The following is a 20,543-nucleotide window of genomic DNA, read 5'->3' on the forward strand; positions in this document are numbered from 1 at the left end:
TAAATTAAAAAACATATATTAACATGTGGTTAATCTACTAAATTAAAAATATATATTAGTTCGACATTTTAATCTTCTAAATTCAAAATTAAGTTATTGGTTAAATACGTTAACTGTATTTTAAATAATAAAATATTTTGTTTGATAAATATAAAAATAAATATTAGAATTATAATTTCAAAATAAAATTAAAATTAAGAATTATAAAATTAAATTGATTTGAATTCAATTAAAATTCTAATTATGAATCTTAAATATTCTAAAATAATCACATAGATACCACCAATTACAATTTTAATTTGAATTACATAGATACCACACCGAAATAAATTTGATTTAGAAACATGTATGCCAAAAATTTAAAATTTGAATGTCCTTATTGTAAAAAAGAATTGATTTATCTATATTTTATTAAAATTAATGGTAGAAATATTAATAGTTTATAATTTAGTTTTCAATAAAATAAAGAAAGTTAAAAAAAATATATGTTTATGAAAAAGGAAGAAGAAAAGTGACAATGGTGTTTCTGGTTCATTACAAAAGCATTACTAAAAAGTACTTCAGTCTCCTCTCTTTGAAGAATCCGACTGCTTTTCTGCCTCCACCATTATCGCATCATTTCTCTCAGGCCAGCCAAGGTTCTTATCTTATTGCTTACTTAATAAACATACATTCTCATAAATAGATTCTTGACATTTATCCGCTTCTGTTCAAGTTGCTGCCTTGTTTTCTTTACACGAGAGGATCGCATTGTTTTTATCGAATGAATGAATCTGTCTGCTTCTTGGCTTCTATTTCACCAATTTTGACTCTTTTTATGGTTTTGTGTAAATCCTATTGTGGGTTGGTTGTACCTGGATTGTATTGCATTTTGCAGATTCCGATAACCTAATCTCTAGAAATTCTTTTTATCCACGTGATTCGAATATTGAGTTATTGTTTATGTTGTTTGTTTTGGACATTGCATCAATAGATGTATAGATAGTTGTGAGTTGTGACAAAATTCTCATGTTTTATCTTTTCATTTTCCTGATTTGAGCTTGTGCAATTCTCATTAATGGCTGGCAATTAGTTTGTAGTGCTTAGATCTAAGAAGACAAATGAATCATGATGTTGTGTTGCTCATTTGTGGTTTTGTTTTTATCATGCTATCAGAACGGTAATATTCTGAAGAATTCACTTGGGTAGATAAAATGAGTAGTAAAGCACGACACAGTCTCGATCCCTTGAATCTCGACAGATTCAATCACGAGGCACTGATTCCACTTGTATCTCCGCTCACTGGAAAGAACTACATAGGCTGGTGTAATCACATCGAGCTTCTTCTAACAGCAACTGTCAAGCTTGATTTCATCACAGGTAAATGTGAAAGACCAACAGAGAGGGCAAAGGCAGAGCAGTGGGATCTTGTTGACAGTATGGTAAGATCTTTGATATTAGGTTCTGTATCCAAAGAAATTGCCCAACATTTCATTCATGCTAAGACTGCTAAAAGCTTATGGGAAGAAATTAAAGGGAGGTATGGATCTCATGGCCCTCTCTTGTACAGAATTCATCGTAAACTTAGAAGTATCAGACAAGGAAATGCAGATTTATTTGAGTACTACTCAAAACTTTGCAATCTTTGGAGTGAGCTTCATTATTTGAAGCCCATACCAGTCTGCAAATGCAAGTGTAATGTTGGTAAAGAAATTTCAGTGGGCGAGTGCAATGGCTGCATTCTTGCTAAACAAATTGCAGATGACAAAAGTGAAACTGAACTGTTTCAATTTCTGATGGGTTTAAATGATTGTTATGATAATGTGAGAGATCTTATACTACTCATGGAGCCCCTGCCTACGCCAAGCAAAGCTTACTCGATGCTTCTTGGTGTGGAAACAATGAGGGAATTGAGTAAAGGAGAGAAAGGTTGTGAAAAAACACATGATCTAGTTTGTAGTTATTGTAAGAAGATTGGACACACTCATGAGGGTTGTTTCAAACTTCATCCCAAGACTAAACGCTCTATGTGAGAAATTGAAAAGGTACTACGAGTTTATCTCAATTTCAATTACATATTGTTATTTATTAACCGTAAAAACATGTTTGATCTCAAATTGTGATTTTATTACAGGAGGGACCAATGGAGTGATGATGTCTTTTGTGTCTTTCTTGCAAAGCAAAGCAAAACAATCTAAATAATGATCAACTGAAAACATGTTTTTTGTAGTGATGTTGCTTAATCTAATGAATTCATAAAAAGACTTTGTGTCGTTTCTTCCTGCTTCGAATTAATAGGCCTAACCATGTATGATATGCTTGTCTGTTTCCTTTATCAATTGTTGAATTGAAGAAAACCTTAGTGTGGTTCTTGTTGCCCCCATTTTGAAGATTTAGCATACATTGTTAAAGCATAAATATGTATACAAAGTCTTCAAAAACGATTTTGTGGTCATCTTACTAGTTTTCTCCAGAAAATGGCATGTTCTGTCGTTTTTTTTAAAATATTTTTACTATAAACAAAAATTCATTTAATTTTGTGATTATTTTGTATTTTAATTTATTAATCAAAATATTAAAATATTTTTTATTTAAAAATCATCATATATTAATTTATTTAAGTATTTTTATAACACAATTTTATTTTTTCATTTTGAAACATTTTATAACTAAATTAATTATAATCCATATATTATTTTAATAAGTCACTACCAAAAATAAAATATAATGTGCATACCAAAGTCTTTAAAATGCACATATTAATTGTTTTAGGGTTAGTTTAATTCAGCTTATTTAGCATCTTCTCACTTAGGTTGATTATGCTTAAAAGCTTAGTTTATTTAAATTATTTATTTTATATTTGTAACAATATTTAATATTATAGATATTTGGATATATTATTTATTTTTAAATATTAATTACTTTACTTTTCTTAACATTTTTTTTTTAATTTACTATTCAATTACATATTTATAACTTTTATTTTTTTACTCAAAATAATTTGAATATATTATTAACATAAAAAATAAAAGTAGTTTTTTATATTTTTTTATTTTAATTACAATAAAAAATTATTAGATAAAAAAATTATAGATGTAAATATTTATTATTTTCTTAAAAAAAATTATATCTATATATTCACTATGAAACTTATATATAAATCTATATTATTATAATATTTTTTTTGGTGATTTTTTTTAAGAAAATGATTTGAATTTATTGATGCATATTATTAATAATATTTTTATTATTGAGATTTGTTTTGAAAAATGAGGTAAAGTTGATTAGGAAGATAACCTTCTTTTCGAGTAATTACGAGCTTAATAATCGTGTAATTTTTTTTTAATTAAATGTCATGTTTTGAAAAACAAATAATAATATTTTTTTTTATATTTTAGTAGAGACAATCCTCTATTATTTGTTGAATCAAACGCTTAATAAACTAGTATCTTAATTTTAGTAGAAAATTTCATTAATTAATAAATATAAGCAGAATCACGCACAGGTTATTAAATCTAAGCAAAACCCATCATAAGTAAAAAGCAGCAGATGAAATTTAACAATAGACGATTCGAATCGATGAATCGATGATCGATGAATGATCGACGAAGAATGATGAAGGATGATCGATGAAGAATGATGATGATACGTCTATTAATTATTGCTGCCAGAGGAAAGCTCCCATGGCGAACTTCCTCTTCTGATCGAGATTTCCGGCGAGTGGAAGGCCGTATTCTTTGAGAAGACAGTCTAATTTCCACTCCGGCATCATCTCGTAATCGGCCTTCATGTATCTCGGGTAGTGTAGCGGCATCTGAAAGCTGCTGCAACCGTATTTCCCCTCCGTAATACTACTATCTTTGCGATGATCGCCGCCGCCGCCGTTCATAGTCTGCGTTTCACCTAGCGATCCCATTCTCTCTCTCCCTCTCTGTATTGTAATTGTAATTCCAAAAGACGGAGAGATATGCCAATTTATAGAGGAATAATATAGAAAATAAAAAAAAGAAACAATTCTATTAAGGAAAATATAATGTAATATTATGTTATTTTATTTTCTCACTTTTACTTTATTATATTTTAAAACAATTCATATTCATAAAAGATATCCTATGAACTTTGCTTTGATGGTTTATTTATTTATTTATTTTTTAAATTAGTTTATTAAAATATGTAATAAAAATATTTTATTTAATAAATTAAATATTATTATTTGCTGTTCTTTTCAATTTTGAATCCTCAATAATTAATAACTATTTTTTGGAAATTTCGAGACCTAGTTACATGGGCCACCCAACTTTCCTTTCATACTATTTATAATCAATTATTAGTTTTAATATCATGAGTGCTTTTCTTATTCAGCTTATTTTCTAATTTCTACATTATTATTTTATTTTTTCTCATATATGAATGCTTTTCTTATTCAGCTTCTTTTCTAATTTCTACAAGAAATTACTTGGTACAATATGTGTATCAGTTAGTCAATAATACTCTTCCTCACATAAAATATTTTGAAATATTTCCAATTCTCAATCAATAATATATATTTTTTTATTATTAAAAACTGAACTAACATGTCTTATTTCTTTTTAATTTTAAGAATATACGTCAACTTAAGACATTCTAAAATACTAAATCATACAATTAGAAACCTAAATAATCTACTTTTTATGAAACAATAATTTTTCAAAAAATCCCAAATAACCCAACATCAATCAAACAAGCTCAAATAAATCAACACTAAAAACGCCCCCATTTCAAAGGGCTAGAACATTCAAGTTAAAACTGGAATGAAAATAAGGGCACAGTAAATGTAAGACAATAAACCTACTACTGTAAGAGTATACCCTACCCCAAATGAATCTAGACCACCATATTGAATTCAATTATTCATCATAGCATTTAATATCATCATGAGACAACTTCGTGACTCTCAATAGCCATTTCTAAACAGCTGCTGTCTCTTCATTTGTGATGCCAATTTACCCACGTAGGCGAGAGACAGACATCGCGACCCCCCGTTTCTTGTCATAACAATTTTCCGCAAAGTAAATCACAAAAAAATAAAAAAAAACATTATCGCATCAAGAGTTGGCCCTTCTTTCAATGTTAATTTCTTTTAGACCATCAGAATTTGGTTTCTCTGAAGAAGGTGGTAAACCCATGAGAGTATTTGGAGGAGCAAAATACATATGGAGAGACATCATGCATATCATAATACCAAGGAAAAGCTGCCATGCCACAACCCAAAAATATCAAATCAGAATAAAAACTCGGGAATTAGCTCAGTTATGTTTAATGGAGACTACTCACCTGTAATGTTGGCTTGAAGTTGAAGAGATATATGGAGAAAACCATCGTCAGCAGCATTGCCATAGATGTTGAATATACCTGATCAAACCATAAACCTCTAAAATCTTGTTTTGTCTTCAACCAAACATTTTTACATATATGTTGAATAAATCAAATCTATATCCAGATCCAGATAAGATAAAATAAACAAAATTTACAAACTGCCCCGCACTAAGTTTAGTTTCAAATGTATCTGGATAAAAAAAAACTAAAAAAAGTGTGTAGAGATGCTATCTTTGCGTTTACAGTAGATTTTAATGAATTTTCCTTAAAAAAATGTTTTAGAGGATGTTGTTACCTTTACAATGTTGTCAGCATATTTCATCAGCCAAGAGACCAACAATCCAGTAGATCCTAAATTTAATACCACCATCCATGTTGTAATACTGTAGCCATTGAAAAGGCGTTGCCACCAAGGTCCATTTTCAAGCCCACCTCTTACATCGTCTAAAATAAGTTTTCCCATGTTGAAAATCACACCAAACCTGAAAAAAAGGATAATATTATGTCGGTATGTCCTAATCATGAATACAGTAAAGGATCATAGTATACGAGTAAGGGATTCATATTATTGGTGGTTGTTCAAATACTAGATACTCTTTCAAAACATATATATTTGTAGAGCTGTGAAATCAGATTATTATCTTATATTATCAAATCAATTATGATATGATTGGAGATAGTCAATGTGAAATATTGTTAACAGATGTAAGATATTATTCTCAAAACTTTTATAAAGTGGATATCTTAAAGACTTAAAGTCCTCGAGCATCGAAACATGTGGCTTCATAATGACCAAATTATGTAAAGAGAAGATGATACCTACGTATAGAGTTGTACATTTTGCCAGTACAAACTGTCATTGTTCTTCTTCATCAGAAACTCTGTATAAACTCCTGCCAGTGCTGATAGACAAGCAGATAGGACACCAAACATATAACCCTGTATAGGTGCTGAAAAGACAGAGTTACATGAAGACTCCCCACATCCTTTTATCTGCATTTACAAACAAAAGAACTCACGGATTACAATTCAAGCAAGAATTTTCCCGTAGCAGTAACTTCAAAACAATCCATGATCATAATCATAGATATTCATACTTACCTGGCTAGTGGTTGTTCCAATAGCCAATAGAACAATTGCCATCCACTGCAGATGTGATAATTTCCTCCCGAGGAATAGCCTGCATTCAAAAGCATATTTTCAGATAGGGAAAATACTACAATATATTATCACTTGTTTGATAACTTGTAATGCTGGAGCTCTTATGAAAGTGAAAAATTCCAATTTCCAAAACCTTATCCCATGATATTTCCATGAGGTTTGATAATTTCTTATTCTTAAGTAAGTCCCCGAGAGGGCTTAGTTGATATTATCTTCCTTTCATTTTGAGAAATATATGATCAATTCCGATTTTCTTTTCTTGAGAACATCACATGGAGAAAAAAAACAAGTTATCACCTGAACAATATGCCAGTGGTAACAATCTTGAGATTTCCCATTATCTGATATGTTGATGTATCCACATAAGTCAGTGTAGCAAACTGAACATTGTTATGTATCAGATATATTATTGAAGGAATGGGATATAAGCGGATGGTCTTCCATTCTGTTGTCATACTCGTGACAGATGGTCCTTGTAACTCCTTCCAAAGAAGCAAACCAGAAACTGCAAGCTACAGGAGGGGTGATCAAGAAAAGAATCAATTGCTTGGCAACAAATGAATTCCTTTTCTGTTTAGATCTCTAATAAGATTATTTTCTATCTAAAATCTCAACTTAATTGATTATGGAGTGAGTACCTTGAAAAGTTCAGCAAGAAATGGAACGGTTGCGTAATCATACTTGTAACCTCCATTACTTTGTGAAAGTGTTGTAAGAATTCCCTGTCACATATCCACGAGAGTCTTACAATTAAACATAAAACTCAAGTAACATTTCTGGTAAGAGTCTTAGAATTGAAGTCAAACATAAAGCACGATTCATGAATGTCACGCAATTGAAAAAGACACAGAGATGCAATTAGCAATCCTATCAAGTGAGGAATCTCGAACAATGAACATAGTTTGTTAGATCGGGAAGGAAAAAATGACTGACCTGAGAACTAGTTAGTACAGTGAGAAGTGCGGCAACGAAGTACCACCGCATCTTCTTCGGATTCCTCTCAATCAATCCCAAGTGATCGGATTCAAATGGTTAACCTAGCCAGTAAAAACATAAATCACTATCATCTCTCTAGACTAAAGCCCTTCGAATTCGTTCAATATCTTCTCTCTAACCTAAACACATAATTAATATTTTTTATTTCTCAAACACAAAAAGAAAAAGGACTACTTATTACATAGATTAGCTAATTAAATCTCCTAACTAGTAAAAAAAAAATAGTAAATAAAAAAGATCTTAAGAATTTTAAATGGGAATAAAATCGAAAAATTATAATCCCTTACAATTTATACCGACCCTATTTTTCGAATTTAAGCGAATTTATGTAACATGAATGAGTTGAGTAGTGTTTGTAAAGTTGTTGTTGAGTATTGGTTAATCTTTTTAACTAAAAAATCAGTAATATTCTACATAAGAATAAAGTATTCTTCACAATATTATAATGAGGAAAAATATAATTAATAAATTTTTCACTCTCCAAATAAATATTGACCATATTAATCATATAAAATCTTTTTTTCTTAATAGGTTAGAGGTTAAGATTACTATATTGATAAATTTTTAACCAAATAACATCAGATTATTGATGAAATTTTTGTTTTCTATATTTTTTCAAGTGAAACCGGGATAGAGTCTTTTAATGTTAGAGATACACATATAAATGTAATTAGTTTTGAAATCGAAACATCCTGATATAGAAAACTTGTAATGAATATTCAATAATATAATTTATTATCTTTTTATTCATGGTGGAATGCTAACAAATAATATGTGCATGAAAAAATATTATATTTTGGTTAGTCGTATATATCATAAAAATGTTGAATCAACAACTCACTTACTTTTACATTGTCGATGAGTGACTAATATTTGAGTTTTACGAAGTATTACTGAGATTCATTAAGTAATGTCCGAGTCTTTGGGTAGTTACTAAAAAGTTTAGATTGATGTGGCTGATATGACAAATCAACATATTTGGATTATCACCCCAATTATTTTTTGCTGGACTATCTGGTTGGAGATAAATTGTTGAACTTTCAATTATCGTAGTCATCCGATTTGTATCATTCATTATACTATTATTATGATGTTTTCAAAGATTCGTTCATGAAAGTCAGTAGAGTCTGTCGGGAAAGTTAATCATTTTCTCGAGAATTTACGAGCTCAATAACTTATTGAGTATCTTTTTTATTTTATTTTTCATGTCATGTTTTTTTTTTTATATATTTAAACAATTTTTTTTTTCATTTTTAATATATATGGAATATTTCAAAAAAATATATATATATATAGTTTATTATCTTTAAGTAATTAAATTATTTATAAAATAAATTATTTTAAACTTTTTAATAAATATATATATATATATATATATATATATATATATATATAATTTAAAGATTTTAATCAATATTTTTTTAAATAAATAAGTAATGTATAATTTTTTATGCTCTTAATGTTGCTATAGTGTTAATTTTAAACAAAAATTATTATCTTAAACAATAATTATTTTATAAAATAATTAGTATTTAAAATAATATTTAAAAATAATAACAATATATAATATATTAAGAACATAGAATACAAAAAAAAAAAAATAGATTTTAGTTATTTATTAAAATAATGTAAAAAAGTTTTAAAATAATATATTAATTAAATCTTAAAAATAATATATATATATTACAAATATTTTATTTTAAATTATTTATTTTATAAATTAAATAAATTAACAAATTATTTTAAAATAATAGTGTAGAAAGAAATCTCCTTTATTTGGGCTACAGCCTACAGATTACACAATAAATTTAAAACTCTGTCAAAGGTGATACATAAAATGTGTTTACAGATTAGCTTTATGTTTATGTGAGCATTAAAAAGATTAATAATAATCTATCTGTATATGCTCCAATTCATTTTTATTTTTATTTCTTTTTTGGGAAAACTATGCTTTATGTGAGCATTAAAAAGATTAAGATTAATAATCATCTATCTGTATATGCTCCAATTCATTTTAATTTTTATTTTTTTGGAAAAATTATTTATTTAACATATTAAAACAGCTTAATAGTTATATGTATATTATTATTATAGAGAATAAATTCTAATTTAAAAAATTACTTGTTCATAAAATACCTTTTAGATATATTTAATTCTGAAAATAAACAGCTAGAAGTATATTGGTCAAAGTTAACAAAATATAGTGAAAATAGCTTGATACTTAAAAATATTCAATGCAAATACAAATTAAATCTGGTATAATATTATGATCATTAAATTTAAATTGATAATATATTTAAGAAATAAAAGTGTTCATTTTAATCGTCGTAATAATTGATGGTATTACAGGTCTGTTTAGGACTAATTAAAAATAATTTATTAATTTTAATAAAGTACATGCTTTTGAGTTGCCCGTTCGTCGTCCGTTACAAGTCGTGGAAACCACTCCGCCGTCAAAAGCGGAATTATTTTAATTAAATATTTCCTTTTAACTCCTCTGATAAATCTTAATCTCCCAGATAACTATGACAAGAAAACATTAATTCCATGCATCTTCTTTTTTTAGTAACCTTAAAAGGATCGAGATAGAAGAAGAAGAGACACCAAGAGTCAAGAAGAACATGGATCAACTTAGACAAGTCGGGGAGGCTCTTGGTAGCCTAAAGGCTCTAACCGTATTCAAAGACGACATTCAAATCAACAGGAGACAATGCTGTTTCCTCCTAGACATGTTTACCTTAGCCTTCGAGGCTGTCTTGGACCAGATTCGACAAAATCTAAGACCCGAGGAGAAGAACGCGACGAGGTGGAAGGCACTGGAGAATCCGTTGAAAGAGCTTCGTAACGTCTTCAAGGAAGGGGAATTGTATGTCAAGAATTGCTTGGATTTCAAAGATTGGTGGGGAAGAACAATCAGTCTTCATCAAAGCAATGATTGTGTGGAGTTTCATGTTCACAATCTACTTCACTGTTTCGCTGTCCTCGTCGAGGCTATTGAGACAGCGTCGGAGATGTCGTTTGGTAAGAATGATGGGGAATGGAATGATCCAAATCTCTTTCGGTTAAAGTATGGGAAACAGTATCTTGTTCCTAGAGAAGTATGTCGTCGGTTGGAGAGTGTTTGGAGGGAAGATCAATGGTGTCTGATGGAAATCATCAAGAAGCAGCAGAAGAAGCAGCAGCTTTCAGCTTTGTTGTTGAAGAAATGTGAGAAGCTTCTGCCTAGTTCTATTCTAACTGGCGCGAACGATTATCAAGTGAAACGACGGTTAGGGAGCTGTTGCAAGGAGATTCAATGGCTCGGGGAGAGTTTCGCGGTTAAGAAGTACTACGGAGAGATCGATGAATCTATGGAGAAGGAGATTTGTAACGTAGTCTCTCTTTCTCACCCGAATATACTGCAATACCATTGTGGCTTTTGCGATCAGGATAAGAAGGAAAACTTTCTAGTTATGGAGCTGATGACCAAGAGTCTGGACTCTTATATCAAAGAGAATTGCGGGTTGAGAAAACGAGTCCCGTTCTCTATCTCATCCGCGGTTGATGTCTTACTTCAGATCGCTAGAGGTGTCGAGTACTTACATTCTCGGAAGATCTATCACGGAGAACTGAAGCCATCCAATATCCTCCTCAAATCCACATCAGAAGTTAGTTTTCGCGTAAAGATCAAGGGATTCGGTCTGAATTCGATTAAGAAACATGCATACCGGAAGACCTCTAACGAAAACAGAGATGAAGACGCTATCATATGGTTTGCCCCGGAAGTTATTGGAGATCAAGATCAAGAACAATTCAAGTATACTGAAAAAGCAGACGTCTATAGTTTTGGGATGCTCTGCTTTGAGGTTCTGACTGGAAAAATCCCTTTCGAGGAAGGTCATCTGCAAGAAGACAAGAAAGGACGAAACATTTGCGCAGGAGAGAGGCCTCTGTTCCCGTTTACCACCCCGAGGTACCTTGTGAACTTTACTAGAAAATGCTGGCAAGCCGATCCAGTTCAACGCCCAAGTTTCCCGGGTATATGTAGGATTCTACGATACGTGAAGAAAAACCTTCTCGTTAATCCTGAATCTCTGCCGCCATTGGTCGATTACTATGAGATTGAGTCGGGGTACTCAAAGTTGTTTCCTCCAAACCATGAATCAGTTAGTTATGTTCCTTTCCAGATGTTTGCTTATAGAGCCGTTGAAAAGGAAAAGACTCCTCGGACTGAAGGAGATGTTGTTGTACCTGATGAAGACCACCTGTTGGGAAGTGCGGACAAGACAAAGATGAAATCTTTGTTGCCACCAAAGCCTGAGAAGAGAAGATCGCCTTCGAGTTCATCCGCAACTGCAGATGATCAGAGATCGAACGGTTGGGAAACACCTGAAAGAAGAGATTCTCCGCCATTAGCAGCTGCTTCGGAGATTACTGAAGATGAAGCTGACCATGATCATCCAAAGGAAAAGGTTTTGCCATCCGGAGATGAGATTCCAAAGAAGACTTCACTGAAGAAAGAAATAAACCCGAAGAAGAATCTTCTTGAATTATCAAAAGGGAAAGCGCTGCTCAAAAAGAAAATCATACTGGATGCAAAGGCCAACAACAACAAAAGCCCAGGTTAATCACATTGCCAAACTATTATTATTCATCCATTGGTTTTCCTTTGATAAATCTGTCTAAGATGACTTAAATTGGTAATGCAGGAAAGATAAGTGGGTATTCATCGTCAGAATCATCATCCAAAAGATCTTCCGGAAACTCACCAATGTTAAAGCCTTGCAAGCAGTGTTTGAGGTTGAATAGAGAATGTCGGAAACCATCAATGATGAGCTCCAGTAGATGTAGAAACGGTTACCTTACAGACTCAGACACAGCATAGACATGTTCATAAGGCTATAGCTTTTCTGTGATTGAAGTAACCAAGATTTGTTCATTCCAGATAATATTGTGAATTTAGACATGGTGTATTGCCTTTTTTGAGTCAAAATCTTCATATATATATAGTTAAGGGTAAAGTTGTACTACAAGATATGTGATTTCTTTACAAGATGAAAGAACTATACAGCATATAACATTTTTCACCCCACTCCCACCACTATACAGATAAAATTGGAATACCTGATTCTATGATACACTCTTATGTTACAAACTCCCGAGTGGTTCCCGCAAGATTTTACCATTTGTATGCAATTGCAGCCACAATTGCAGCCTCGTATAAAAATAAAAAACACTTACGAGTCAGCAGATTCAATGCTTCTTATTCAAAATGACCCTGATTGAATTCCTGAGCATAACATAATTTGCAGTCCTTGGAGGTGTCATAAGCAAACACTCTCTTTGCACTGGACCATCGACTTTTCCCAGATTCAAGAGCCAGAATTACTTACTGGCTTCCCATCAGGTTGGCAGTTGCATCTAGCAATTATGGTGGATTAATCCAGTATTGTAGCCTTGCTGAAGTTTGGGTTAAGGGAAGATCTGGGCAGTCAAAATTGGTACTTTACAGAGCAATAATAAGGCCCTCGTTCTTACAATTAACCAAAGATAACAGAGCATCAGTTATACCATCTGCAACACTTTTATAGATCCAGTGGAATTAGCAGCAATCATCATATCTGAATTTTTCCTCCAACAAACACTGGAAACAAACTGTCCATTATCATCGTCTGTCTCTCTACCAGAAACAGGATCCACGGAACCAAACTTGTGAGTCACGATTGGCATCGGTAAAGATCTACAGTAAGTATACACCTGCGTTTTAAACAATTGTTTAGCTTCATGCTCGAGGATAAAGTTCTAAGGTGTAGAAGATTTAAGATTTCTAAGCAAAGAGCATACATAGTAAACAAAAAGTGTATCAGCAAGTTTAGGTGTGAAGTAACCACAGCCATTGGGAAATCATTAATAAATATGCAGATACAGTTACTAACCAACCAGAACCAGAAGTCAGAACATATTACATACCTCATTTGTCTCTGATCCACAAGCTATGAACCCATCAGCAACAGATAACCCCACAAAATTCTGAAGAAGCAAGTGGATAGAGAGAATAAAGAAAAATAAGCAGCAGATACGTGGAAAACAATAACGTAACTAGATACAGTAGTGAAAGAACAACCTTCTCATTAGTGTGACCTTTAAGGGTTGAGATGCAAGCTGAATTCAGTGAGCCACTAGAACTGGTTTTACTCAAATCCCACAACTTCAGTGAGCTGTCAGTGGAGGCAGAAACAAGTGTCTCTGAGTCCAGAAATTTCACATAGCTAACGGCTTTATCATGACCAGCCAATATGCACCAGGGTGATGAAATTTTACGAAGGTCGTAACAGTAGATTTTGTAGTCAGAAGACCCAAAAGCAAGCAAATGAGTGGAGTGAGCAGAGAATTGAACACAACAGACATTCGCAATGTTCCTGATTGTGCTTAAACTCTTCCTCTGAAAACAAAACATACCATGTAAAAAAAATACTAGGTAAAGGTATTTCTGCTAAGCACTAATATAAGGAATTAATCAATCAGAATGAAGCATGGTAACATGAATTTCAGGCATAATAAATCAAAATCGTTCAACTGGAGGCTTAGTATAGACCAGAAAGAATAAATAGAAGAAAAACGGAATAAGTTGATGCAAGCTGTCAGGATGAAGTTGCACACAATTTCCTATTCCAGAGGAAAATTGAATCAATTTTCCCTTTCCAACAAAAAGCCTAGGAAAAAGAACATTCATTTCCTTTCCAACAAGAAGCGTGAAATGCAGTCTTGGAGCTGTTTCTAGTCAACTAATTCTAGTCATTTTCCTTGGGTAGATTAGAAGTCAGTAAAATTATAGTAATTCATAATGGAAAAACGGTCCAAATCCCTCCTAGATTGATAATCAACAGTTCCTTCTCTTACAAGGTAATATATTGTCATGAGTACCAAGCATGGCAAGACAAGAGAGTAGAACATACTTCATTAATATTCCAAATTTTCACAGAACAATCATCACTTCCACTGGCTAATTTTGTAGGATCCGTATGACAGAAGTCCAACGACCAGGCCCTTCTATAATGCTCAATGTATTGAGATATCCCTTGACCAGTTCCAGCATCCCACAGCTGGATATCAAGAGAATAATGCAATAAGAAAAAAAAGAAGAAAAAAAGAAACTATAGCAATGCATATCATTATTTATATTCCATGAGAAACACTGAGGATCGGGATGAGAGCCTTGTGGAATGATTGAGGCTCCATGGGTGGGGCATTGAGCTAGTACCTTTACTTTGTTGACATGGTCATTATGAGATTCTGAGAGAGATTGCGGAAATTTGTGTTGATTTGTCATTTCATTTTCGGATGGTTTATTGGGTGTTCCTTTGTGCTTTATTAATTTGTTGCATTATCTACATTCTTGGAGATTATTAGGTCTGAGGTCTTCCTCTTTTCTCCCTCATTTATTTTCTTATTCCCCTTAGTATATGGATCATGCTTGTATGTACTGAAGTCACATTCGCACCGCATGTCTTATATATGCAAGCTTTAACTTTTCAAAAAATTACTTGTATAACTAAAAAAAATATTTGGTGACAAAGATTCCGACCAGGGTTTATTAGGTCTGAGGTCTTTCTCTTTTCTCCCCTCATTTCTTTTCTTATTCCCCTTTGTACTATGGATCATGCTTGTATGTACTGTAGTCACATTCGCACCGCATATCTTATATATGCAAGCTTTAACTTTTCAAAAAATTACTTATATAACTAAAACAAATATTTGGTGACAAAAAGATTCCGACCAGGCTTTATTTCACTGGAGGAGGACAGCACGACAACCCACCATCATGACCTCTTACTTGAATAAAGGCGTTCTTAGTGGTAATCAAACATTCTACCTCTTAGGTAAAGATACTTCCCATGCTACCTGGTGGGTTATTGTGGAACATAAAAGATCAGGTAGACAATCACTTAAATTTTCTTAGTGACAAAATCTTGAACATAACTATTCAAAATTGTCACTGAAAAATTGTCACAAAAATGTCTCAACTTATAAACCTCCAATATTCTTTCTTGCTTGATTAAGTTCTCTGTTGTGGTTTGCTTTTTTTGCCTAAGGGTCTGTCTGATTTGGGTTACAGTTTCAATATCTTTGCATCTCCTCTTAAGGATACAACCATCCAAATATTTAACAATTTGAAAACGAAAAATCAGAAACTCTCTTTGTCTGCTGGAAACAAGACAGGAGTTTTCTGCGATAATTAGCTCATTGGAAATTTACATACCTTCACTATGCCATCATAGTCAGTTGAGGCTAGATAATTCTTGATATAGCCATTCCAAGAGATGCAGCTAATCCTTGATTTATTTGGCATTTCCAATAGTGGATAATGTATATCAACAGTGTCATTAAAGAGTTTTTCAAACTCATATATCTTAATCTTCTTGGATACTCCAGCAGCAGCAAAATACTCCTGATCCCGGTCAAAACCCAAAGAACAGATAACATTAGCAGAATTACTGAACTTGCCGTTCCGTAATACTCCACGGACTTGAAACTTACTATATCGAGCAAATTTTAAAAATCCATCAAAGAAAGTCCCCAAGCAATCTAAATTACTTCTTGCTTCATGATCTTGCCCCCTATACCAGTTTTCTCGACTTGTAAGTAATTCTTTATTTGCTCGAATTGTCATATCAGTGTTAGAATACTGAATGCTGGATCTCATGGAATAGTAGGCCTTTTCTAGTTTATCCATACTCTTCATCAACTTGGAATCCTTGCCCGTTAGGTTTTGTAATCTAGGGTGTGCTTCAACATTTGAAAGTTCATTATGAATAGATTTAAGATCTATTTTTGAGAAGTCGTCAGCTGACCAATTTGAATTTCTCCTTCCAACCTCTTCAATATCAGCTTCCAGGCACTTAATAACTTCTGCTAACTTCGAGGCATCTTTCTGCTTCTTCTCTTTCACAGAGACGAGGAAATGCAGTAGTAGCTCTGATTCAGCATCATCTTGTTCAAAAGATGAAGATAACTCCTCTTTTTGCAATTCTTGAATTCCATTCATAAGATCAGATTGCAGCACTTCCCTGACACAAAGGTTTACAAGATAAAAAATAGTAATGCATCATGAAGACAGATGATCTTAAATTGAATATCTAACAAGAGGACGATTGAAAGACTTAAAAAAGCTTGAGAAAAAGAAGAATCAGTGGCTACAAACTGTTGGAATATTTGAGATGTATTATATTATGAGATTAGAATATAATATTATGAATAATATCTCAGTATATAACATTATTCAACAAATTCAATATGGCTTGATTATTGAGTTGTTTAATAAACAACGTTGTCACGGGTTCAAAACTTATTTGTTGTATTATTTGAAGTAGCATTCAAAACAACCTTATTAATACAAACTTTAATTAACATTTCAAAATAATAATATGATTCAAGATAATCATGTAAGCTAACGCATTCTCAATAATACAACTCCTTTGATTAGTTTTCTACAAATTATCATATCTGGTAGTGTTTCTTCCATTGCATCCGTCCATTGATGTCATAGCCATTGGTTGAGGGCTTCATTGATACAGCTAGTTTTTCATAATGTCATTTCTTTTGCTTGGTTTTATTTCATTAGTTGGTTATTGGTTTTAGATCTAGATAATATGGAATTATGGATATATATATATATATATTTCACTCTTATAACAGCCTGAATGCTCCTCTATCTAACCATTCAAGACTATTGTCCAGCAAACCTTAGTAGTAATATCATCTGCCTGATAAATGATTGAGCCATTGTTTCTGTTAGACTTCAATATAACATCATTCTACAGCAATACAACAGCTTACACATTATTTTGCTTACCATTCTGCATTTACTTTCAGGCAGAAATCATGGTCCATCCGTGTCAATGACACAGACCTCGGAAATCATATAGGGTGCATATATAAGTTCCCAACTAAGCAGCTTCATTTAGGTTAAGGCAAATAAGATTTGAAGATATAATACCTTGTAGCTGGGCGTGATGAAGGTTCCGGATGAAGAAGCCAAAGACAGAATCCAGCTTCCTTCAGATTTTCTGCCAAGAAGTTTGGAGGAAGAATCCTATTACGCAGGTCCAACATTGCAGCAGCACAAGCCCTTTCAGAAGCAAAAGAGCCAAGCAACTGTAAGACACAACAAGAAATCATGAAACTTCCTCTACAAAGAAAGACCAATGAGAAAATATACCATGTTAAACTGTCAAATCACATAAACAGTACAAATGTAAAAAGATCTGCACAAATTAAAGACAAAAGATGTTGATTCATCAAATGATGGGAAAAAATATTTTCTAACAGCTTCCCAATGATTAACTTGCAGGAGAAAAAAAAAAGGTGAACATGATAGCCGAAGGATTATCAAAAGCGAAATCTTGACAATGTCAAGCCCTACAGTGGTTATGAAGAAACTACGATGCCAAGTGCCCTTTACAGTACTATAGCTGCATACATATTGAGGAATTACAAACCAGTGAGATAGTAATTTATTAAAACCTAACTTACACACATTCTTGAAAGAAGCATGGTTCCAGCTGTAACAATAATTTGAATAAGAGGGATGCACCTCAAGCCCAACAAATTACAAATAGCAATAGCAGATACATGCATCAGATTAATCGTCATTTCATCAGTACCTTCTTTAGCTTGTCATTGACCCTTGGCATAAGCCATGTTAGTCATATATATAATAAAAATAAAATTGTTTAAGATATTACATTCAGTTGAATTGAGGATATTGTACATATAGAGCTGTTTAACAACCAATTCCATAAACAGATAATAAACTAGTTTTGTACCTCGAACAGAAGAACTCCCAATGCATAAATATTGGACGAAAATGTGCATTCCCTCCCACTAAGTTCCTCAGGACTAGCATACCACTTTTCCTCCAATTGGTCATTTTCATATGAGGGCATAGATTCTAAAGTGCGGAACCCAAGAGGGATGGTAGGACTGGAATCACTCTTACGCCCTCTTCTGACTTCTATATTTTCTATGGATCGATTTACAGAATCCTGTTGACCAATTCTAATGAGGTTCAAGTCCTCCCTTTGCTTCTGTCTCTTTGTCCACTGACTAACTGAAGTAATTACGGCCTGTTCCAATGGCCTTTTATCATTTCGATATCCAGACAGAGGAGCAGCAGCAGATGGTCCAACGTATGCAGCCTGATTTCCTGGCAACAACTTGAAGCAAGATGGTCGTAAATCAGATACAACAACTCCACGCAAATGTGAATGGTCAACAAATTCCACAATCTGCCTAAATATGTACATGCTCTCCATTTTCTTGGCCCTGTAGTGACCATCTTTCAACCACTCCCTTAAACTAGGACCAACATTAAGATCGTGGTGACAATGTGTTGGATATGTTACTTTTGCAGATAGTTGTGAGTTGGAAGACATCGTATCAGCCTTAGGAGCTACTGGATTAGCTTGGTCCCTGACTTTAGGGACATCTTCACGGGTAGGACCCTTGCATATGACCCCCTTCCCCTTGAGCGTGCTTTTCATAAAAAAATCAGAGAATCCTGATTTAGACAGGATTTTGGTCCTGATACCACCAGGAGATATTACCATATCACTTGAAACAGGTATTTTTTCATCATTTGGTATCTGTTCTGCAGATTCACTGTTTTGATCAGCCAAAGGTTGCTTATTCAAGTAATCTGAGAACACAGTGAATCCCGGTTCCTCCCAGAAACTCGGAGTCCCTTTATTACTGGCATCACCAGCAAAATTCCCACTGCTCCTCTGAATTTGCTTAGGTTGAATCACATCTTTATTCTTAGAGCTACCAACTATCATATTTTCACGTTCATGTTTTCTGACTGTCAACTCCTCAACCATAAGACCAGTACCATCCATGGTACTAATGACAGAATATGGATCCTCAGATACACTAACTGCATCTAAAGTCTTTCTCCCAGTATGTTCTGCATGGGATTCCAACATGTTACTGCTGTCTGCCTTCCATGTAAAGTCACCCTCCAAGGCATCCACATCTTCACGTACTCTGTCCATATTATCCAAAAAACTTCATCCAATCATGATAACCAACAGTACTGCAGATAACTCAGTATGAACTAAAACATCAACTGCCAACACCTACATCTAGAACAGATCTCAATTTTCTTGAAGAAACTCGCAGAAGTAAAGTAGTCAAGCAACAGAATTATGTCAAATGTCACAATTAAAATAACACAAAGTCTCCCAGCTTAGGCACACCACTGAAATCTCAAGATTCACTTAAAAAATGACAATTTGGAATACAAAAAAGCTTCCAAATGCATGTCTACACGCAGCTTTTGCCTTTGAAAGAGCAAACCCAAACTCATGTCTTAAGCTCTACTGATAAACCAATAACCACCGTGTAAACGAAATAGAGCTAAAAATAAAACGAAAGGGCACAGATAACTGAAGAAACAAGACCTCGACGACGAAAAGCTCAAGTTCCTCTATCTTCTTCCAGCAAAAATGACACGCAACGCTAGCATACAAAATTCCAAGTAAAATGGGTCATAATCAGACGGGAAACCCTAATTCCACCGGTGAGAACTGGTCACAACTTCCGGAGAGTCGATGAGAGAGAAGAGAGGGTATATCTTCAGAACCATATGTGAACGGGAAACCCTAGAAGAGAAGGAATTCACCTTCGATTGGCACAAACAGCATTGTAGTTCTCTGAATTGAAATATCTGCACTCAAAACTCTATTTTGTGGAGTAGGAAAATTGTAATTACAGTTAATTTAGTAGTTTTAATTCACTCAGCAATGACAATAATAAAAAATATTGCAGGAATTTAATTGAAAGTTTAGAAATATTTTATTGTATTTCTTTGCTTTGTTCATAATATGATTTAGGGTTAAGTATTGCTTCTGCTTTCTTCAAATAAGATATTGGTTAACTCTCTCTAGTCATAAACAAAAAGATAAATATATAATTAGATTATTTATTTCATTTTTGTATATATGCAAAAATTTAAAACATTTTTTTTTGTGTTTGTTTTATTACCATCTGTTTTTAATTACTCTCCTAGTTTT

At 33.0% G+C, this 20,543-nt stretch overlaps 5 protein-coding genes across 6 annotated transcripts; 2 read left to right on the forward strand and 3 right to left on the reverse strand.

The window, feature by feature from the left end:
• The first annotated feature begins 515 nt into the window (after positions 1-515).
• Positions 516-2,355, forward strand: LOC124910669. 2 transcript variants are annotated; one of them, XM_047451345.1, is made up of 3 exons: positions 516-638; positions 1,156-2,024; positions 2,114-2,355. In XM_047451345.1, the coding sequence occupies exon 2, from the start codon at positions 1,194-1,196 to the stop codon at positions 2,010-2,012; it is 819 nt and encodes a 272-aa protein (XP_047307301.1). In that variant the 5' UTR covers positions 516-638; positions 1,156-1,193; the 3' UTR covers positions 2,013-2,024; positions 2,114-2,355. The 2 variants fall into 2 exon arrangements, with proteins under 2 accessions (XP_047307301.1, XP_047307300.1); XM_047451344.1 differs by lacking the exon at positions 516-638 and having other exon boundaries at positions 737-2,024.
• Positions 2,356-3,413: 1,058 nt separating this feature from the next.
• On the reverse strand, positions 3,414-3,929 carry LOC124910465. Its single transcript, XM_047451107.1, has one exon. The coding sequence runs from the start codon at positions 3,893-3,895 to the stop codon at positions 3,638-3,640; it is 258 nt and encodes an 85-aa protein (XP_047307063.1). The 5' UTR covers positions 3,896-3,929; the 3' UTR covers positions 3,414-3,637.
• A 761-nt stretch (positions 3,930-4,690) lies between these two features.
• Positions 4,691-7,611, reverse strand: LOC124945479 (CMP-sialic acid transporter 1-like). Its single transcript, XM_047485924.1, has 8 exons — positions 7,429-7,611; positions 7,134-7,217; positions 6,793-7,007; positions 6,436-6,514; positions 6,158-6,327; positions 5,630-5,816; positions 5,293-5,370; positions 4,691-5,210 (listed from the first exon to the last, which is right to left on the reverse strand). The coding sequence occupies exons 1-8, from the start codon at positions 7,477-7,479 to the stop codon at positions 5,064-5,066; spliced, it is 1,011 nt and encodes a 336-aa protein (XP_047341880.1). The 5' UTR covers positions 7,480-7,611; the 3' UTR covers positions 4,691-5,063.
• A 2,501-nt stretch (positions 7,612-10,112) lies between these two features.
• On the forward strand, positions 10,113-12,912 carry LOC124910136 (5'-AMP-activated protein kinase catalytic subunit alpha-1-like). Its single transcript, XM_047450752.1, has 4 exons — positions 10,113-12,093; positions 12,180-12,311; positions 12,580-12,688; positions 12,783-12,912. The coding sequence occupies exons 1-4, from the start codon at positions 10,113-10,115 to the stop codon at positions 12,910-12,912; spliced, it is 2,352 nt and encodes a 783-aa protein (XP_047306708.1).
• LOC124945615 (protein SPA1-RELATED 2-like) lies at positions 12,496-20,210 on the reverse strand. Its single transcript, XM_047486077.1, has 7 exons — positions 18,297-20,210; positions 17,468-17,625; positions 15,731-16,538; positions 14,427-14,573; positions 13,595-13,912; positions 13,441-13,500; positions 12,496-13,227 (listed from the first exon to the last, which is right to left on the reverse strand). Exons 1-7 carry the CDS (start codon positions 19,521-19,523, stop codon positions 13,036-13,038), a joined length of 2,910 nt encoding a protein of 969 aa, XP_047342033.1. The 5' UTR covers positions 19,524-20,210; the 3' UTR covers positions 12,496-13,035.
• Between the last annotated feature and the right edge of the window lie 333 nt (positions 20,211-20,543).

Source organism: Impatiens glandulifera, chromosome 7 (genome assembly GCF_907164915.1).
Source record: "Impatiens glandulifera chromosome 7, dImpGla2.1, whole genome shotgun sequence".
Classification (NCBI taxonomy): Eukaryota; Viridiplantae; Streptophyta; class Magnoliopsida; order Ericales; family Balsaminaceae; genus Impatiens; species Impatiens glandulifera.